The sequence below is a fragment of the Chiroxiphia lanceolata genome, chromosome 18 (assembly GCF_009829145.1).
Source record: "Chiroxiphia lanceolata isolate bChiLan1 chromosome 18, bChiLan1.pri, whole genome shotgun sequence".
Lineage (NCBI taxonomy): Eukaryota > Metazoa > Chordata > Aves > Passeriformes > Pipridae > Chiroxiphia > Chiroxiphia lanceolata.
The window spans coordinates 7,232,983-7,250,193 of record NC_045654.1 but is presented as its reverse complement, the minus strand read 5'-3'; the positions used below and the strand labels follow the sequence as shown (position 1 = coordinate 7,250,193).

The following is a 17,211-nucleotide window of genomic DNA, read 5'->3' as shown; positions in this document are numbered from 1 at the left end:
CCCTTTATTTTGGGGGATAGGGAATTGCGGGGTGCTGCACCGGGAGCAGGTGGAGGGACTGCGTGGAGAGGCAATGCACCCCGTTCTTCTCAGGCAGTGAGGCCCATTTAGGCATGTTAATATTAATTAAATCATTCACTGTGCTGCCCTCAGCTTTCCAGCTGCCCCTGCCTGTCTTTCCTTAGGGACACACAAAGATCAGGTGAATTCAGATAAGTGATTTGGCTTAAACACTGTGAGAGCCCTGAGTATAAAAAGGGGAAAACCCCCAAACTGAGAGGGCAGCAGAGTGGGCTGCAATCCTGAGTACCGTCTCAGCTCTGTGCTGGCTGAACTTGGCTGGAAAGAAATGATGTGTCTGTGCCTGGTCTCCCCTCCACCTGTGCCAGGGCCGAAGATGACGGGTGTGGAGTGTGTGGAGGGAATGGCCTCGGGGCTCTACGAGGAGCTCTTTGCTGCTGTCGTCTCGCTGATCAACAGGTACAGAACTGCCGGGCACTGGGGGGCTGGGGGATGGTAGCCCCTTCTCCAGGGGCTGCTGAGGAGGAATCTTTGTTGGGGCTCTCTGGAGAGAGGAATGGAGCAAGTGACTGCTGCCTGCTGGAAAAATAGGAAGTTGTGTGAAAATCTTTGTCTGAGAGAGCACACTGGCACTTGGGACCTCCCGCGTCCTGCCCTCCTGCGGCACAGGCAGCCTGGCACAGAGACCTGGCACCGTGAGTGCCTGGTTGGGATCACTTCTGCTGTCTGTGGGTAAATCCCAGTGGTGCGTGTGGCTCTTTTCTCAGGTCATTCTCCTCCCAGCACCTCTCCATGGCTTCCATCGCCGTGGTGGACACCCCTGGTTTCCAGAACCCGCGGCACCAGCGGGCCGAGCGGGCGGCCACCTTCGAAGAGCTGTGCCACAACTACGTGCAGGAGCGGCTGCAGGGGCTCTTCTATGAGAAAACCTTCCTTCTGGAGATGGAGAGGTACAGAGAGGTGAGGAGCAAGGGCTGGAAGCAGCATCCTGGGGAGCAACTTCCCAGTGCCTGGGGACGGGGCTGCCTTTGGCCCAGTGGATCCCTGTGCCCTGCCATGGTGTGAGTGAATAACTCAGTAGCTTTAACGGGGGGGGGTGTCACAGAAATGAGGAGTCTGTACAGAATAGTAGGCTTGAACTGTGTCTCTCTTTCCCTCCCGCCCCAGTCCTGGATCCTCTTGGCTGTTTCTGACATGCCAGAGATGCCAGGCTCTCCTGGTGTCTTTGTGGAACCCCCCATGGCAGGGGCGTTGGAACTAGGTGATTTTTAAGGTCTCTTCCAACCCAAACCATTCTGGGATTCTATGATATACTTGCTCCAGCTCAGGAGGCTTTGTGCCCTTCTGTTGGCACAGCTGACTTTTTCCTCAGATGATGAATAATAGAGAATAGAAAAGAAAATGATAAATTATTGCAGAAATAAGCTGCTGAGAAACCTACAAGCAGAGATGAACTTATTATTAGGCTTGCAGGAGTTACTTTAATGCCTCTAGCCCTGGGAAAATGGTTGAATTCCCATGGTTTAATACTCACACATCACTTGGCGCCGAGTAAGGATGGATGTGCCCTTCACTAGTGATGAATACGTAATTGCCTGAGCTTGGAATGCTGGAAGGCTCCGCAGGCTCCTCTTGCCTGGGCTTTCCTGCTGGCTAAGGATAGTGCAGGACACATCCCTGTGAGCCCCAGGACTGCTCTGTGAGCCCTGGGATCGCTCACTCCCAGCGCTGGGTCACACATGGGATGACAATGGCACGTGCCTTTGGCAGAGAGAAACTGGGTCTCCACTGCTGCTTTCTGCTCTGCCTGCAGACCCATATTCCTTGGCAGATCCTCTCCATGTTGCCATGGAGAAACACTGAAGCCATGGCTTTTGCTGAGCATCCCCAGTTCAGGCCGTGCTCCCCCTGCTCCTCTGGGGGCCTCCCAGATATTGTGCAGGGGGTGTTGGGAAGGGGGATGAGCCCTGCAGCCCTGGGCTGAGGAAGGAAAACAACACCTGCAAGCTGCAAATTAAATAATTGCTTTCTTGCTGCTTTCTTGTTAAGAAATAATTATCAGTTGTAATACATCAATTATTATCACCTCCATGATTTATCCAGCTTGTCTGACACACCCAAAGCACCATTCCATGGAGCAAGGAGGTCCCGATAGCCCTGCCCACAGGGACAGGCACGGCCATTCCTCCGTGTCACGGCAGAGGCAGCTCCAATGGCAGCTCTGCTCCCCTGGATCCCTGTCTTCCTTCACATCCCTGGCAATGGATCTCCTCTTGGCTTCCAGATGCCAGACCATGACTGAAGCAAGCTTTTAAATAATGTTTTCCAGGAAAATGTTGAGGTGTCTTTTGATCTTCCAGAGCACTCTCCACTGGCCACTCTGTCCATCATCGACCTGAGCTGCTCCCAGGTACCCTGTCCCCGTGGGCACCATGGGAGCTCTGCATCCTCCTTCTCAGGGCAATGTGGGTTCAAAGGGCATAGAGGGACCCTATAGAGTGTCCCAGAGCAGCCTGGACTATTGCAGGGAAGGGCACAGCATCCGCCAGGAGGTTTTTTGGCTTTTTAAAATACAAGCACCCTCCCTGGCCAAGCCCTGCTCCCTGTCACCCCTCCCAGCCTGGCTGCAGAGCCAGGATGATGGCCTCCTCTGGAGCACTGTCACTGGGTAGGGCTCAGGGTGATGAACAGAGATAGATCAGGCTAGGAGGGTCTCATGGCCACAGCTGGACAGTGGGAGCAGGTTGGAGGGAATGGGCTGGCGTGGCTGTGGCTGGAACCCACAGCCCTCCTGCCCCTTCCCAGCACCAAGGGCTGTCTCCCTCAGCAGCCACAGGTGCTGCCAGGCAGCCCCGGGGCTGATCGCCGGGGGCTGCTGTGGATCCTGGATGAGGAGGTGCTGATCCCAGGCTCTGGGGACAGCACTGCCTTCAGCCGCCTCTGCTCCTACTTCGCCACGAAGGGACCCGACCAGGAGGGTAAGTTGGGCTCAGCTCGGCTGCCCAGCCTCTGGCATTGCCATTTGGCTTTGGAAATTTGAGAAATACAGCCAATTAAACATCTGACTTTTCTCTGGGCTGCTGTCGCTGTTGCAGGGGACGGGCACATGCGCCGGTGTGAGCAGGCGCTGCACTTCGAGATCTCCCACCAGCTGGGCACCAACCCCGTGCGCTACGACCTCACGGGCTGGGTCAGCAAAGCCAAGTTCAACCTCTCAGCCCAGAATGCCATCCAGGTGCTGCAGCATTCCACAGTGTAAGTACCAGGGAGGTTTCGCGGTGCCAGTGGTGAGCCCTGTGCCTGCAGGAGTGGGATGGGGATAACCCTGACATGAAGCTGGGGCAGGACATTGCAAACCTGCCCTGGCTTTGGTCATGGAGGGGGAGACACAGAATTGTGTCTGTGTCACAGGACAAGGGGGGAAATGGCTTTCCACTGACAGAGGGCAGGGTTAGATGGGAAGAAATTCTTCCCTGTGAGGGTGGGGAGGCTCTGACACAGGTTGCCTAAAGAAGCTATGGCTGCCCTATCCCTGGAAGTATTCAAGGCCAGGTTGGACAGGGTTTGGAGCAATCTGGTCTAGTGAAAGGTGTCCCTGTCCCAGCCCATGGTCTGGTGGGGGTCCAGCACATGTCAGAGCCATGAGACATCATCAGCTCCCTGTGCAGCAACTACCCAGATTTTCCCACTGCTTTTAGGAACTTGTAAACTAAATTGGAATTGAAAAGGAACTGAGATGCTGCAGGTGTCTGCACACACAGGGGATTTTTACCTTCTGCTTGCGCTCTCCTGGCTTGTTTCGTTTTGTGCTTCAAATCAGGGAAGGTTTTAAAGCAGTGAACAGCTCAGTGCCTGGACCAGAGAGGAGCAAAGTGGGTGAGGGGCGTCTCAGCACCCTTCTCCACTCCACCGAGCAGCACAAATCTGAGTTTGGGGCCCTGGCTGTTGCATCCCTGTAGAAGGGGTTGGGAAGCCAAGGTCTCCCACCCCCACTGCAGCCCCAGTGCCCCATCCCATGTCTCATCCCCACAGCCCCTCGGTGAGGGAGCTGGTGGAGCCGCGCGCGCGGGCGCCGCTGTCCTGCCGCGCCGTGGCCGGGCTGGAGGGACGATCCCAGGCCGCCCTGCACCGCAACACCTGCCTGAGGAAGACCTTCGCCAGCAGCTTCGCAGCTGTGAGGAAGAGGTCGGTGTGTGCTCAGATCAAGCTGCAGGCGGTGAGTGCTGCTGTCGGGACCCTCGTGGCTGTGGGTTGGGGGTTTTATGGCATGAAGTATCGTGGCCCTGCAGTGAGACCCTGCCTTGGACACACTCTTTCTTACTGGAGGAGCCCTGCACCCCCCATCAGTCACCTGCTGCCCCAGGAGCTCGGTGACCATTGTGGCTGTGTCTCACCTGGGATACTGCTCTGGCCACGGGTGACCACGAGCTTCCTCAGTGCTGCTGTCACTCAGGAAGAGCATCGCCGGCAAACAGATCATGAGCAGATTACACAGAACCTTGCTGTGCAGCAGTTTAATCCTCTTAAGCACTCAGACAGTAAACTACCCCTTAGTGCTGGGCACATGCCAAGTTCCTGCTGCTCTCAGCTGTAATTAGCTGCCCAAACTCTCTCTTGGAGATGAGGCTCAGGCTCTGCTGACTCCCCAGCCAGCCAATTTTGGGGTCCCTGTCCCTGGCAAGCCCTAGACCCAGTGTCCCTCAACCATGATTATCTTTGAGGTCCCTTCCAACCCAAAGCATTCTATGATTCTAGGAACCCTGGTAAGTTTTTGCGTCTCATCAACTGAAAACATGAGACATTAGGAGGAAGGGTCCTGACCAGCATCTGTGACTTGCACCCCTGTGTTCATCTCTCTTACCAGAGCTGTTCCTAATATGCTTCCTAAGGGCTTGGAGGTGATTCCTTCACCTACCCAGACCCACTGCAGCAGGGAGCACAGGGAGCATTTCCCACTGCCAGCGTGTGCTGCCCCTTTGTCCCCCTCCATCCCCACTGACCTCTGCTTGCCCTACAGGACGCCCTCACCAACCTTCTCCGACGGTCTCAGCTGCACTTTGTCCACTGCCTCCTCCCGGGAATGGGGTCGGAAGGGCCGGTCCCTCGTCCCCCTGCACCACCCGACGCAGCCCCACAGCTGGACGTGGTGACCCTGAGGACCCAGCTGGAGGGGACCCAGCTCCTGGACGCCCTGCGCCTGCACCGCGTCGGTACGTCCAGCCCCACCGCTGCCACATGGGCTGTGCCCGTCCCACCCACCACTGCCACCCTGCCCCTGCCTCAGCCCTTCCAGGCTCTGCCCATCGCCCGCTTCTCACCAGCCCCATTTCAGAAACACCCCAAATTTTTATTGCTGCTTTTTGCAGGGGTTCCCAACCCCTCTTCTACCCGGGCGGCTGCGGCTCCAGTGGGGTTCTCCCATGCTCCGCTTGGTCCATGCATCGGGCTGGACCTGCATCAACCACAGTCACAGTTAGTGTCATGGGGAAAGGGACTTGCACAGGAGGACATGCCACACTTCACAGCCCTCTCCGACCAGGTCCCTCCCCAGTGTCCCAGTGGCAGTGCCCCAGGAGTGGTGCAGCCCCCAGCATGTCTGTCTGCCTCCAGGGTACACGGATCGCCTGCTCCTCACACAGTTCCGAAGGCGCTTCCAAGTCCTGGCTCCGGAGGTGATGAAGAAACACACCTCTGCCTACGAGGTGCCAGATGAGAGCAAGGTGTGTGCTGGGCTGGCTGGGGGACACAGGCTGAGACCCCCACATGGGGCTGTGCTGATGCCAGAGCTATTTCAACCCTGCCCAATGCCATCAGGGCTGTCTTTGACATGAGGAGCAATTCCTGGAGTTCTTAGATTGGACATTAGGAAAAATTCTGTCACTGGAAGAGCTGTCAAGACCTGTAATAAGCTGCCCATGAAAGTGATAGAGTCATCATCCTTGGAGGGGTTTAACAGATGTGTGGATGTGGCACTTGGGGACATGGGTTAGTGATGGCCTTGGCAGTGCTGTGGGAATAGTTGGACTTGATGATCTTATAGAGCTTTTCCAACCAAAATGATTCCATGATTCTAAACACGAGGCTGCCCTCAGGAACTAGGAGAAGGAGAAAACCCCATTCAGCACAGCTCTGGGCAGCACACCAGCATTGGTGATCGGGTCTGGGAGTCTCTGGGCTAGCCCACAGATTGGGCTCTGGGCTCTCAGAGCTCCTTAGCAAGGATCAGGAGTGATCTGTCCATGGGGCTGCGTCCTGTGTGGGTACAACCTCCTGCAGCACTGGATTTGGGGATGGCTTTGCTTCCTGCTCCTCTTCACCCTCCCCATGGTGCCCAAGCACAGAGGGACATGGATCCTCCAGCAGCTTGGCAGGGCAGCTGAGCTCAGCTCTGCATCCCAGAGTCTCTCCCCTGAGGACTGTTTTTGCCAAGGCACTAAATTCCTGGAGTGGGCTGTGCTCATGAGCATTATTGCACCATGGAGAGGACTTGGAGAACTCAGTCTGTTATTGTGTCTTACTTAAGGGGAAATGGCTTTGACAATCCTGTGTGCTGAGGATTCCTGCTTGTCCTGGTTTTCAGGACAGGGCACAAACTGAGGGCAGGATCTCTGCATTGCTGTGGCCCAGCATGACAGCACTCCATCCCTCTTCCTGGATCCCTTAAAGCCGGCTGGCTGAGGACAAGCCAGGCAGCATTCCCAGGGACCCAAGGGAGCAGGGACCATGGGGTCTCCTGGGGTATTTGGCATCACCTGCAGCCCAGGGTGGCTCCTCACCTTGTCCCATAATGCCTGAAAGTCAAAGGAGCTCAGGAAGGAAGGTGGGGATGTACCAGTTTTATTTATTTCCTAATAAATTTGTAGCAAAACTATGGAAGAACCATCCCAGCCCCTGGAATAAGGCTATGGGCGAGCTGGGAAGAGCTAAGAGGAGAAGAATTAAAGCTGGGCACGTGCTGTGTTGTGCAAACTGCCCGCCAGCATTTGCAAAGGCAGTTAAGACCTCGGGATTTAATAAGACAAGTTTGACAGTCAGAAAAGGTCAATATTGCTCTGAAATGCTGTTGAAGGCAGAGGGTGCCTTGTCAGCAGGGTGTAAGCAGGGGATTTGGAAAATCCCATCCTCCCTGGAGCTTGCTGCCGCAAGGTTTTGTTGGCTGGGGACTGTTTCCTGGGAAGAGGCGTTAACCTGATCGCTGGAGCAGGGGAGATGCTCATCAGCAGTGCGGTGACAGTGCAGCAACAACTGGCCCTGTGCTTGTGCTGGGATGGGGATGAGATGGAGAGGGGGATGGAGAGGGAATGGGGATGGAAGTGGGGATGGGGTGGTATCGTGCTGCACAGCCCTACACCAGTCCCAGCAGTGCCTCTGGAGCAGGGCACAGCCACAGTGCTGGCGCTTCTTTGCCTCCAGCACGGGATTTCATGCCCTGTGGTGGTTCATATTCCCTGGTGTACTCCATCCCACCCCTGCATGGCTGCTGGTGAGACCAGGAGTGAAGTTCTGCTGCACAAGGTATTCCTGGGTCCATGGTGAAATATTCATTCCATGGGTTTGTCCTTTGGGAAGGAGATGTGTGAGGCTGCCAGAGGATGTTGTCTGGAGTGAAGTATCAGCAGAGGATTTCTGTTACCACCCATCCATCCAGACAGCATTTGCTGCCCCAGGGGAATGTCTGGCGTTGCTGCCTGTTATGTTCCTGTGTCGGTCCAAAGCTCAGAGTAATTGAGTTCAGGTTTCTCCCCCTGACTAATCTCCTGCTTGAATCCCTGTGAGGGTGCTTTGCTGTGCTGGTGGGCTCGGAGGGAATTCTGTACTTTTCCACCTGCTTTGGCTTCATGGGACAAGCTGTTGGTGAGGTGAGCAGAAGGATAGCACTGAGTGCAGTTGGTTATAACTGGGACAGGCTCTCACTGTCCCCTGTGTCACCTCCTCCCAGGGCTGTCCAGGCATTGGAGTCCTTCCAGACCAGGCATGGCAGCAAAAGGGGGAATAACTTTCATGCAGCTGCAGATCTCTGCCCCTCATCCCACCAAAAACCTCCAGAACAGAAAGTCCTTACACCAGGACTTATGTCTGGGAAGGTGGGCTTTGGCATGGGGAAGAGGAAAGGAGAGCAGAGCTGGATGTACCTTTACGGGTTGCCCATAAGCTGGATGCACCTTACCGGGCACCCATGAGGACCAGGGATTCCTGCACCCCATTGCAGCAGGCTCATAGCAGGGTATAAATGTTTCCTGAGCAATTCCACGATGTACTCCTTCTCCACAGGCTATAGAGGAGCTGTTCCAGGCTCTGGATCTGGAGAAGAAGAGCATTGCCATAGGACGCAGCCAGGTACGGTGGCTCCAGTCCCTGCTTCCCCATTGCTCTCGGTGTGTGGGGGCACAGCCTGCCCCGTGCCAGCTGCCCAAAGCTTCCCAAATTGGGAAGAAAGCTTCACCTTCGCTGCTTGACATGGCACCAGGTGGGCTGGGAAACTGAGCCTCACCAACAATCAGCACAGAAGGCTCCTAATTCATATCTGAAAGCAGTACCCTGGATAAAATCTGTACCTGATTAACAAAATCCAGCCCCTCGTGGCATTGATGTCTCTTAGGAGGGAATGGGGCTTGAACAGTTCATGAGTTTAGTGGACTGGGGTTCACATTGCAAAGCCAGGCAGCTGTCACAGCAACAGTGTTTGAACTCAAATGTAATGGTCTCAAAGAAAAATTAATTTCCTGTGTGTGCTTGCCTTCAGCTCTGCAGTCTGTAAAGAAAAAATTCATGAAACGGCTCTGTGGAGCAAAATAACTTTCTTTTATTCTGCACAGCACAGTTTGCAATTATCTCTTCTCTGGAACCCTTGTTATTAATCAATAGCACGATGGCAGCCCCGGTCACATCTCGTTGTGGAGGAGTTCTCTTTGCCATTGCTTTGAGCATTGATTTTGTACTGGCTTCGAAGCTTGCTGGGTTGGGGAGTTAATACAGACATTAATGAGGCAATTGAATAGGTGGTGGAGCAATCATGGCATTAGCTCGAGAGAGCGAGTTTCCTTGGGATTGTTCTTTGATTCAATTTGGCATCTTTAAAATGCAGCTCTTTGAGCACCCGCTGACCTCACACGTGTTCTTCAGGGGTTATTAAAGCTGTGTTATGCAAATGGGCTGCGATAGTTGTGAGCACCTGTGTCCCAAGTCCTGGTCCTGTATCCCGAGAGCTTTGCCAGGCAGTGACCCAGAGATACCTTAAACACTCAGAGGTTGATACAGGGCTGAATTCAATGGCATCAGCAGATCTCTACCATTTACACGGTGTTTGTGACCAGTTCAGTGAACGAAAACAACGTGGCTCGCTATCCTAATGCACTGTTGCTGTTACCTGTTTGTAGCTGGTTTTACTTGTGCATAGCTATGTGTTACTGTGCGTGTCTGTGTGCTACCTGTGCTTATCTCTGTTGTCTGTGTGTATCTGTGCACTGCCTGTGCATGTCTGTGTGTTATCCATGCATAGCTGTGTCTGACCTGTCAGAAGGCACTGAGATATCCATCCACCCCTGCACTGGGGGGAACAGGCAGCATCCCAAGGGAAGAGTTTTGAGGAATTGCACGTTGTGATAGTCAATGCTTTTGTTAAACAGGAGGAGGGAGAGGTTTCAGTCCCTGTCCTGGGGGTGTGTAACCTCTGTACTTGCTCTCAGGTGTTCCTGAAGCCGGGGGTCATCTCCAGACTGGAGAAGCAGCGTGACAAGCTGATAGCCCAGAAGATGACCCTGCTCCAGGCTGCTTGCAAGGGCTTCCTCAGCCGCCAGAAGTTCAAGAGGTTGAAGGTACCCGTCCCATTGGTTAGGGATACCTGCACCCACTCGGATCAGCGCTGCTGGGATGTGGCCCAGAGCATCCAAATTACAGTTCTTTTGAGCTCCTTTGAAGGGTACCCACTTTGTCCTGCCCTGTGGGCAGCCGTGAGATGCCACACTGCCATCCCCTGACCTCCTCTGCCACCTCATCCCCCTCCAACCTGGTGCCCCAGCCTGGTCCTTCCTGGCTGGATGAGGGTCACTGCTGCTGCGTCTCCCCGCAGATCCAGCGCCTCGCCATCCGCTGCATCCAGAAGAACCTGGTGGTCTTCCAGGCAGTCAGGCACTGGCCCTGGTGGCAGCTGCTGAGCCACGTGCGGCCCTTGCTCAGTGTTAACCTGTCGGAGGAGCAGCTCCGTGCAAAAGAGGTGTGTACTGAGGGATGGGATGGGTGGGATGGGACAGATCAGTGCTAAATTCCTAGTCAATCTTCCCTGGCATCATGTTCTCCCTGTTGCCTGAGTGAGGTTTTAACAACATATTTTCAGGCTGGTTCAGCTGAAATAAAAGCTGCCTAAACCCACTTGGGATCCATCAGGCCCCATCACCCGTTAACCCCTGTTTTTATCACAACTCTGCACGTTCTGCTTCTGCTCAGTGTTGGACATCAAAGCAGGACAAGGCTGCACGGAGCAGCTCCTGCTGCCTGGAAAGGAATCACAGTCAACCCTGTGCCTTTGCACTGTGCTGTGATACCTGCCAGGGCCCTGGGACGCTCTCTGGGCGTGATACAGGCCTCTGGCTGTTCAACCCAGGCTTTTGAGGTTTGCTGCTTTCTCATAAAATGTGCTCTACGCACACCCAAGCTGACATTGCCTCCGATGGAATTCATGTCAAGAGCTGTAGTCCCAACAATTTGCAGTGAGCAGCCTTCAAAATTGCCTGGTAAATTTTACTAATAAGGCAGCTATGTCTCTTCCACTTATTTTGAACAGAAAACAAGGTTTTCATAAATAAACCAAGGATGCTGGAACTCTCCGTGTGTGTTTTTTTCCCAATCTTCCCTAGGAGGAGCTGGCGGCGCTGAGAAGGAAGCTGGAAAAATCCGAGCAGGCATGCAGTGAACTCAGGCAGACTGCAGAGAGGCTGGAGAGCAAGGTACAGCCCCAAAAACCTCTGATGCAGCCCCCAAACCCTCTGATACAGCTCCAAACACCTCTGGTACAGTCCCCAGTGCCTCTGCCACAGCTTGGCCAGGTTGGGAATGAAGCTGTATCAGGATGAATAGGAGCACCAGTTCCACCACAGCTGGAGGAGCCATGGGCAGCAGTGAGGTGGGCAGTGGTGGCTGCCAGCAATGACCTTATTTGGGAGTGGTTCTCTGATCAGAACCATGATGGGCTGTGGTGCCCAGCTGCAACATTCCAGACCGGCATCCCTGCAGGTTGCCCAGAGAAGCTGTGGCTGCCCCATCCCTGGAAGTGTTCAAGGCCGTGTCAGACAGGGCTTGGAGCAACCTGGTCTAGTGGAAAGTGTCCCTGCCCATGGCAGGGGCTGGCACTGGATATATTTAGGGTCCTTTCCAATTCAAACCATTCCGGGATTCCATAATCCCCAGATAGCTGCTGGTCCTTTGTGGGTTCTGCTCTCTGATGCAAGGGCTCTTGTGTGATTGCACCTGGGATCTTGCCAAGTATCGTGGAGAGAAGGAGCTCCCAAGGTTTCTATAAATACCCTGGGCTTGCCCAGATCACTGGACTGCAGCATGGCTGAGCTGGGATCTAGGCTGCAGCTCTGGTTAGGGGTGCCAACAGCCCCGAGGGCCTGGAATCTCCTTCTCAATGGGAAGGGAGTAAAGATGGTTTAGTTTAAGCTCTCTGTTAAAGGGCTGGGAATGCTGATCAAGTTGAACGCCTCAGGGCAGACCCAGAATAACATCGACTCCCCAGGGACAGGAAACCTGTGGGGTTTGCTTACTGAGTTAAACTTGTGAGACCCTCTAAGGAGCTGCTGCCTGCAAAATGTGAAGAGCCTTAGAATGCTGTCAGATGCAGAAAAAGGAGCATTGGAATCTTGTGTTTTCCTGTGGCCCTGCTGCCTCTGCAGCCCCTCGTTCGGCCAGCTGAGCAGGACAGACCGTGTGCCCCTCTGCTCTGTGAAAAATGAAATTGATTCTCTGAATTAATAATTCTCTCCTTCATTCATCTGCTTCTGGTTTCAAAGGAAATTTAATGTAATCAAACAGAACAATGGAGAAATCTGATGAGCCCTGGCTGCAGCGCAGTGCAGGCAGTGTGGCACAGGCAGCCTGGCAGAGGCAGCTGGACGCTGCCAAATGGGATCCTGGGCTCCCACTGGTGGCACTGGTCAGTGCTGGTGTGCACTGACCACCTCCCCAGAGGGCAGGCAGAGAGCACTCAGGACTGTGGGGTTGATGTGGGATGGCTGACCCCCGATCTGGCGTGCACAGCCATGCCCAGACTGACCCCCATCCCCCCAGATCATCGACTTGACAACAGAGCTGTCGGACGAGCGGTACAAGGGCGATGTCACCTGCCAGGCCCTGGATGGGGAGCGGGCAGAGCGGCTCCGGGGTGCCCGTGAGCTGCAGGAGCTGCAGGTACGAGAGCCCTGAGCCCCTGGAACATGCCAGTGACAATGCCTTCCTCCTGGCACAGCCTTGCTGGATCCCAGACCCAGGTAGACCTGCTCCCTTCCTCCTTTGGTTTCCCCAGAGCAAACATGACCAAGTGCAGAAGAAACTGGAGTCAGTGGAAAAGCAGCTGGAAGAGGCCCAACAGCTGGTCCACCTGCGGGAAATGAAGATAAGTGGCTCTGGAGGAGGTAGGAATGTCCCTCTGCAGGTGATGCATGCTCCAGACATCCAGCCTGATCCATGGGGTCAGCAGAGCCACAAAGCAAAGGGCAGAGGTTTGGTCGCTCCAGTCAGTGCCACTCCCCCTGCCTCTGGCACTCCAGTGTATTTTGGCAGCCCATCATCCCACATTGCTCATCTGGTGGGATCTGGCAGTGACAGCTTGGTCATGCAGTGCTGTCTCTGGCATGGGGCTGGGGGTGACAGCAGGGATTCTGCCCCAGGGTGCTCCTGGCACTGCCTGGCAGTGCTCAGCACTCCCAGCACCTCAGAGTGTGTCTGAAGTATGTATGGTGGGATGAGGAGGCTGCTAAGGCACAAGTGGGATGGCATGGAATAGGATGGGGCAGGATGGGGTGGGATGTGACAGGATGAGCACACATGCTCTGCCTAAGGTAGGGCACATGTCCCATGTGGCTTGAGGCAGCCCTGGGCACACAAAGCAGCTCTGTGCCCTATGAGCTCGGTGCTGGTGTTGGTGCTACCCAGGAGCTGTGATGTCCTTGTGCATCCACCCATCCACCCCTGGCATAGCCACTGGGGCTGGTCAGGGCCAAGCACCCACCCAGCACCCTGGGGTCTCTCTCTGTGGCAGAGGACGAGTGGCAGGTGCGGTTCGACTGCGCACAGACAGAGATCGTGTTCCTGCGGAAGCGGCTGGTGCAGCTGGAGGAGCGGCTGGAGTCCGAGCTGGGCACCAGGATGGGGCTCGAGCAAAAGGCAAGTGCTGCCAGCCCAGGAGGGGACAGGGACCCCCAAGTCACGCCAGGGAGCGGGGCTGCTGCTGGAGCCAGTTGTTCTCTCCCTACTCCTGGGGCAGGCAAAGCTTTGCAGGGCTGAGGCTCAGCTTCACATCCGCTTGTTGCTGCTGCTCCCACTGACCAGGGAACACCACTAGTTTTCTGCTGGCTTTGAGAATAAATGCCCCAAAACTTCCTTCAACCTTCAAAAATCACTTTTGCACCAGAACATGGCAAAATTCCACCTTGGTGAAGTGTGAGCGTGGGAGTAGAGGGTGGGAGCTACGGGGTGGGGAGGCTTGGTGGTGAGTCTGGGTTAGGTGGTGCTGTTCTGGGTTAGGGAGCTGGACTGGACTGTGCTCACACCATCTGTCACACAAAGAGATGCTGATGTAAAGAGCTGGCAGTTCTTGAGCTTTGTCCTGAAAAGCCAGTGTGCTTCCTGAGCAGTGCCTGGGAGTCAGGTCACTTCCTGTAAGGATGAAACAAAGAAATGAAGATTGCTCATGGTACATTAAATAGTAATAAGCAAAGCAGCTGAGTCTTAGGAGCTCGAGTAAAGCAAAGCAGCCCATTTGCTTTTAGTTAGTTTGGAATTACAAGCTTCATTAATGCAAGATTTTGCTTATTTAAAGTCATTCCTTAATGACTCCATTCCCTGACGTGTAATAGCTCTGTGTGTGTGTCCCAAACACGATGTGAATCCTTGTGGGATTCTTCTCCCTCCATCCAGACACTGCTTTTTGTAGAGAAACGAGATCAGGCATTGCCCCGGGGCAGCTTCGCTGACTCAGCAGGAGGGCTGGGATGCTGCGGGCACTTGGGGGGGGGGGCTACCTGATCCTGAGGGTTCAGAGCACCTCGGTTTGTCCTTATTTAGTGAAAAATCTCAGGGTGAACCATCCCCTGGGACCTAAATGGGGCTGAGCCCCGGGTGGGGATCTTACCCGGGGTTTATGTGCAGTGGGGTCCCTGGGGGTCTCTCCTCTACGGGGCGTGTGTGTGCCGCGGGGTCCATGGGGTGCCTCCCCTGCGGGGTGTGTGTCCCGCGGGGTCTCAGGGCTGTCCCTCCCCGCAGCTCGGCGAGGCGCGGGCGGCGTGCGAGGCGGCCAAGCGGGTGTCCCAGCAGCTGCGGCGGCGGTGCCGGCGCCTGTCCTGCGAGCTGGAGGACGCGCGGGTGCTGGCCGAGAGCCAGCAGAGCCGCAGCCACGAGCTGGAGAAGAGGCAGAAGAAGTAAGGCTGCTGGGAGTGCGGGGGGGCTGGGGAGTGCTGGAGCAGGAGGGACGGGGAATGGGAATGATTAGGGTGGGTAAGAGGCTCCTGGAAGGGCTGATGTTTTCGTCTGTTTTGACTGCTGGAGGTTGCACCACGCCTGGGGGTTAGTTTTACATCCTGTTGCTGTGTGAGTTTATGATGGAATCACAGACTGTTTTGGGTTGGAAGGGACCTGAAAGCTCATCTCGTGCCACTCCCTTGCCGTGGGAAGGGACACCTTCAACTAGCCCATGTTGCTCCAAGCCCTTTCCAGCCTGACCTAGGGAGAGGTAACTGGTGTTCCCCCTCCAGGTTTGACCTGCAGTTAGCCCAGGCCCTGGGACAGTCTGCCTTTGAGAAGAGCCTCCGTGAAAAGTTGTCCCAGGAGAACACCAGCATCCGCTGGGAGATGGGTAAACTTCAGCACAGCTTAGAGGTAAGAAGAGTCATCCCACTTTGCTGTTATGCCCTGTTTTGGGAACAGCTTTGGAAGGAAAGCCATTACCTTTGCAATTAGAGCAGAGGCAATCAGGAAACTTGATTCCAATTTCTTTTAACGTGGTTCTGGGAGGCACCTGATGTGTTTAAATAACTTTCTCCTCTGCTAGAAGAAGGGTTGTTGCTGTGTATAAGTGATCCCCATGCCGTGATTTAGCTAACCAGGCCCACCCCCATTGTCACTGAAGTCACTTGTGCTCTTCCTCACACCCCTACCCCCAATCCCACATGTGTCCCATGGGACAGTGCTGCACCAGGTGCCACTGAGACCTTCAGATCATTGACCTGACGGTGGCAGGGGCATGGCTGTGGGGTTGGGTGGAGCCTGCAGGGCTGCTGACAGCACCCCAGGTAGCAGGGGCTGTGGGGAACCCACAGTGGGGACACCCACAGGAGTGGGAAGGTGAGCTCAGGATCAAGAAGGAAAGGTGTGCTCGGGGCTCATGGTGGGGATAGGGTTCTCAGTGCGGGGAAGGGGCTGCCCACTACTTGCTGCTGCTCCGGGGGTTTTGGATGATGCTGTTGGGAGTGCTGTGGGTTCTAAGAGCAGGGTGTGAGTGCCAGGGCCCCCTACTATGTCTGGGCTCTGACCCCCTACTCTGTCTGGCCGAGCAGCAGAAGGAGGCGGAGGTGGCCAGCCTGGCACAGCGAGTGGCCGTGCTGTCCAGCCGGGTGCAGGAGCTCAGCACTGCTGGTGCCACGGACACCAGTGCTGTGCCTGCACTCAAGAAGCAGCTCTGGGACCTGGAGGGCAGCGCTGCTGAACAGAGAAAGGAGCTGGAGCGACAAACAGCCGCTGTCGATCACCTGGAGCAGGTAATGTGGGGCTGGGTGTGCTGAGGGTGTCCATCCCCACCGGGCACATCGAGCCCAGACCAACACCATCCCCGTCCCTTTGGGGCTGAGTGTTACCACTGTGCTTCATCTCTGGGTCTTTCAGCTTCATGAGAGGCTGGAGCTGGAGATCGAGCGGATGAAGCAGATCCACCAGAAGGAGCTGGAGGACAAGGACGAGGAGCTGGAAGACGTGCGGCAGTCCTGCCAGAAGAGGGTAAGTCCTCACTGGCTGTGGGGACAATGTTGGGCGCTCCTCGGAGCTCCCCATGTACTCAGTGCAGAGGAGGAGCTATTCCAGGGGTCTGTCCTCCTCAGGAAGTGTCGAGGTACTGACTTCCCACCACCAACCCAACATGAGCCTTGGTCACATCCCAGGTGTGCAGGTCAGGGTTTGGGTCAGGCATGAGTCCCTGCCACACTGGAGGGGCTGCAGGGGACAGTGTGCAAGAGCCATGTCTGATGCAGAACATGGACACACTGCTCCTAGTAACTCCAGTGTCATGCCAATGGCACCAACTCCAGTGTTTCATGTTTGGGGATAATTTACAGAAAATACCATTTCCACAAGGCCATGAGGTCAGTGGGTGCAAACACAAATTCCAGAACTGCAGTGACAGCCCTTGGCCATGTCTGAGTGTGGCTCACAGGCAGCATGGCTCAAATAGCCTGCAGGATCCTGGACTAATTCCCCTCTTCTGCACTTCCACTGCCAGGGGGCAGGTGCTCCAGGGGACACAACCCATTCCTGGTTCCCAGTGCTGGCTGGAGTGGGAGACCTCGATGTACCCCCTCTCCTGGGGGGTGCCAGGTCCCCACTGTGGTGGTGGCTGTGCCCTGCTGGGACATGGGGCTTCTGGGGGCTGACTGGGATCTGAGCATGGCTGGGATTTCTCACACACACAGCTCCGGCAGCTGGAGATGCAGCTGGAACAGGAGTATGAGGAGAAGCAGATGGTGCTACACGAGAAGCAGGACCTGGAAGGGCTCATTGGCACCTTGTGTGAGCAGGTAAGAGGACGGTGCCTGTCCCAGGGGCTGCTTCATGGGCCGTGTCCTGGCTAAAAACACTGCCCATAAAAATGGGAGTGGGAATGCACAAGTGTAGATGGAGCAATATCCTGGTTGTTGATGCACGTCCAGTTGTCCGGGATGCTCCTGTCCACCACCTCTCCCAAATGCCATCCAACAGAGCAGCAGTGTG

General features: G+C 55.4%; 1 protein-coding gene across 1 annotated transcript in view; it reads left to right on the top strand.

The window, feature by feature from the left end:
• The window catches only part of MYO18B (myosin XVIIIB), a 54,540-nt gene that overhangs the window by 11,679 nt on the left and 25,650 nt on the right, over positions 1–17,211 (top strand). Inside the window, exons 13-32 of the mRNA XM_032706137.1 lie at positions 390–480; positions 789–981; positions 2,351–2,431; positions 2,849–2,999; positions 3,117–3,276; positions 4,054–4,237; positions 5,039–5,231; positions 5,632–5,741; positions 8,293–8,358; positions 9,708–9,836; positions 10,091–10,234; positions 10,875–10,964; positions 12,307–12,426; positions 12,542–12,650; positions 13,277–13,401; positions 14,500–14,654; positions 14,988–15,111; positions 15,789–15,989; positions 16,114–16,224; positions 16,914–17,018. Coding sequence (XP_032562028.1) covers positions 390–480; positions 789–981; positions 2,351–2,431; positions 2,849–2,999; positions 3,117–3,276; positions 4,054–4,237; positions 5,039–5,231; positions 5,632–5,741; positions 8,293–8,358; positions 9,708–9,836; positions 10,091–10,234; positions 10,875–10,964; positions 12,307–12,426; positions 12,542–12,650; positions 13,277–13,401; positions 14,500–14,654; positions 14,988–15,111; positions 15,789–15,989; positions 16,114–16,224; positions 16,914–17,018 — 2,642 coding nt within the window. The remainder of the gene's footprint in view (positions 1–389; positions 481–788; positions 982–2,350; positions 2,432–2,848; positions 3,000–3,116; positions 3,277–4,053; positions 4,238–5,038; positions 5,232–5,631; positions 5,742–8,292; positions 8,359–9,707; positions 9,837–10,090; positions 10,235–10,874; positions 10,965–12,306; positions 12,427–12,541; positions 12,651–13,276; positions 13,402–14,499; positions 14,655–14,987; positions 15,112–15,788; positions 15,990–16,113; positions 16,225–16,913; positions 17,019–17,211) is intronic.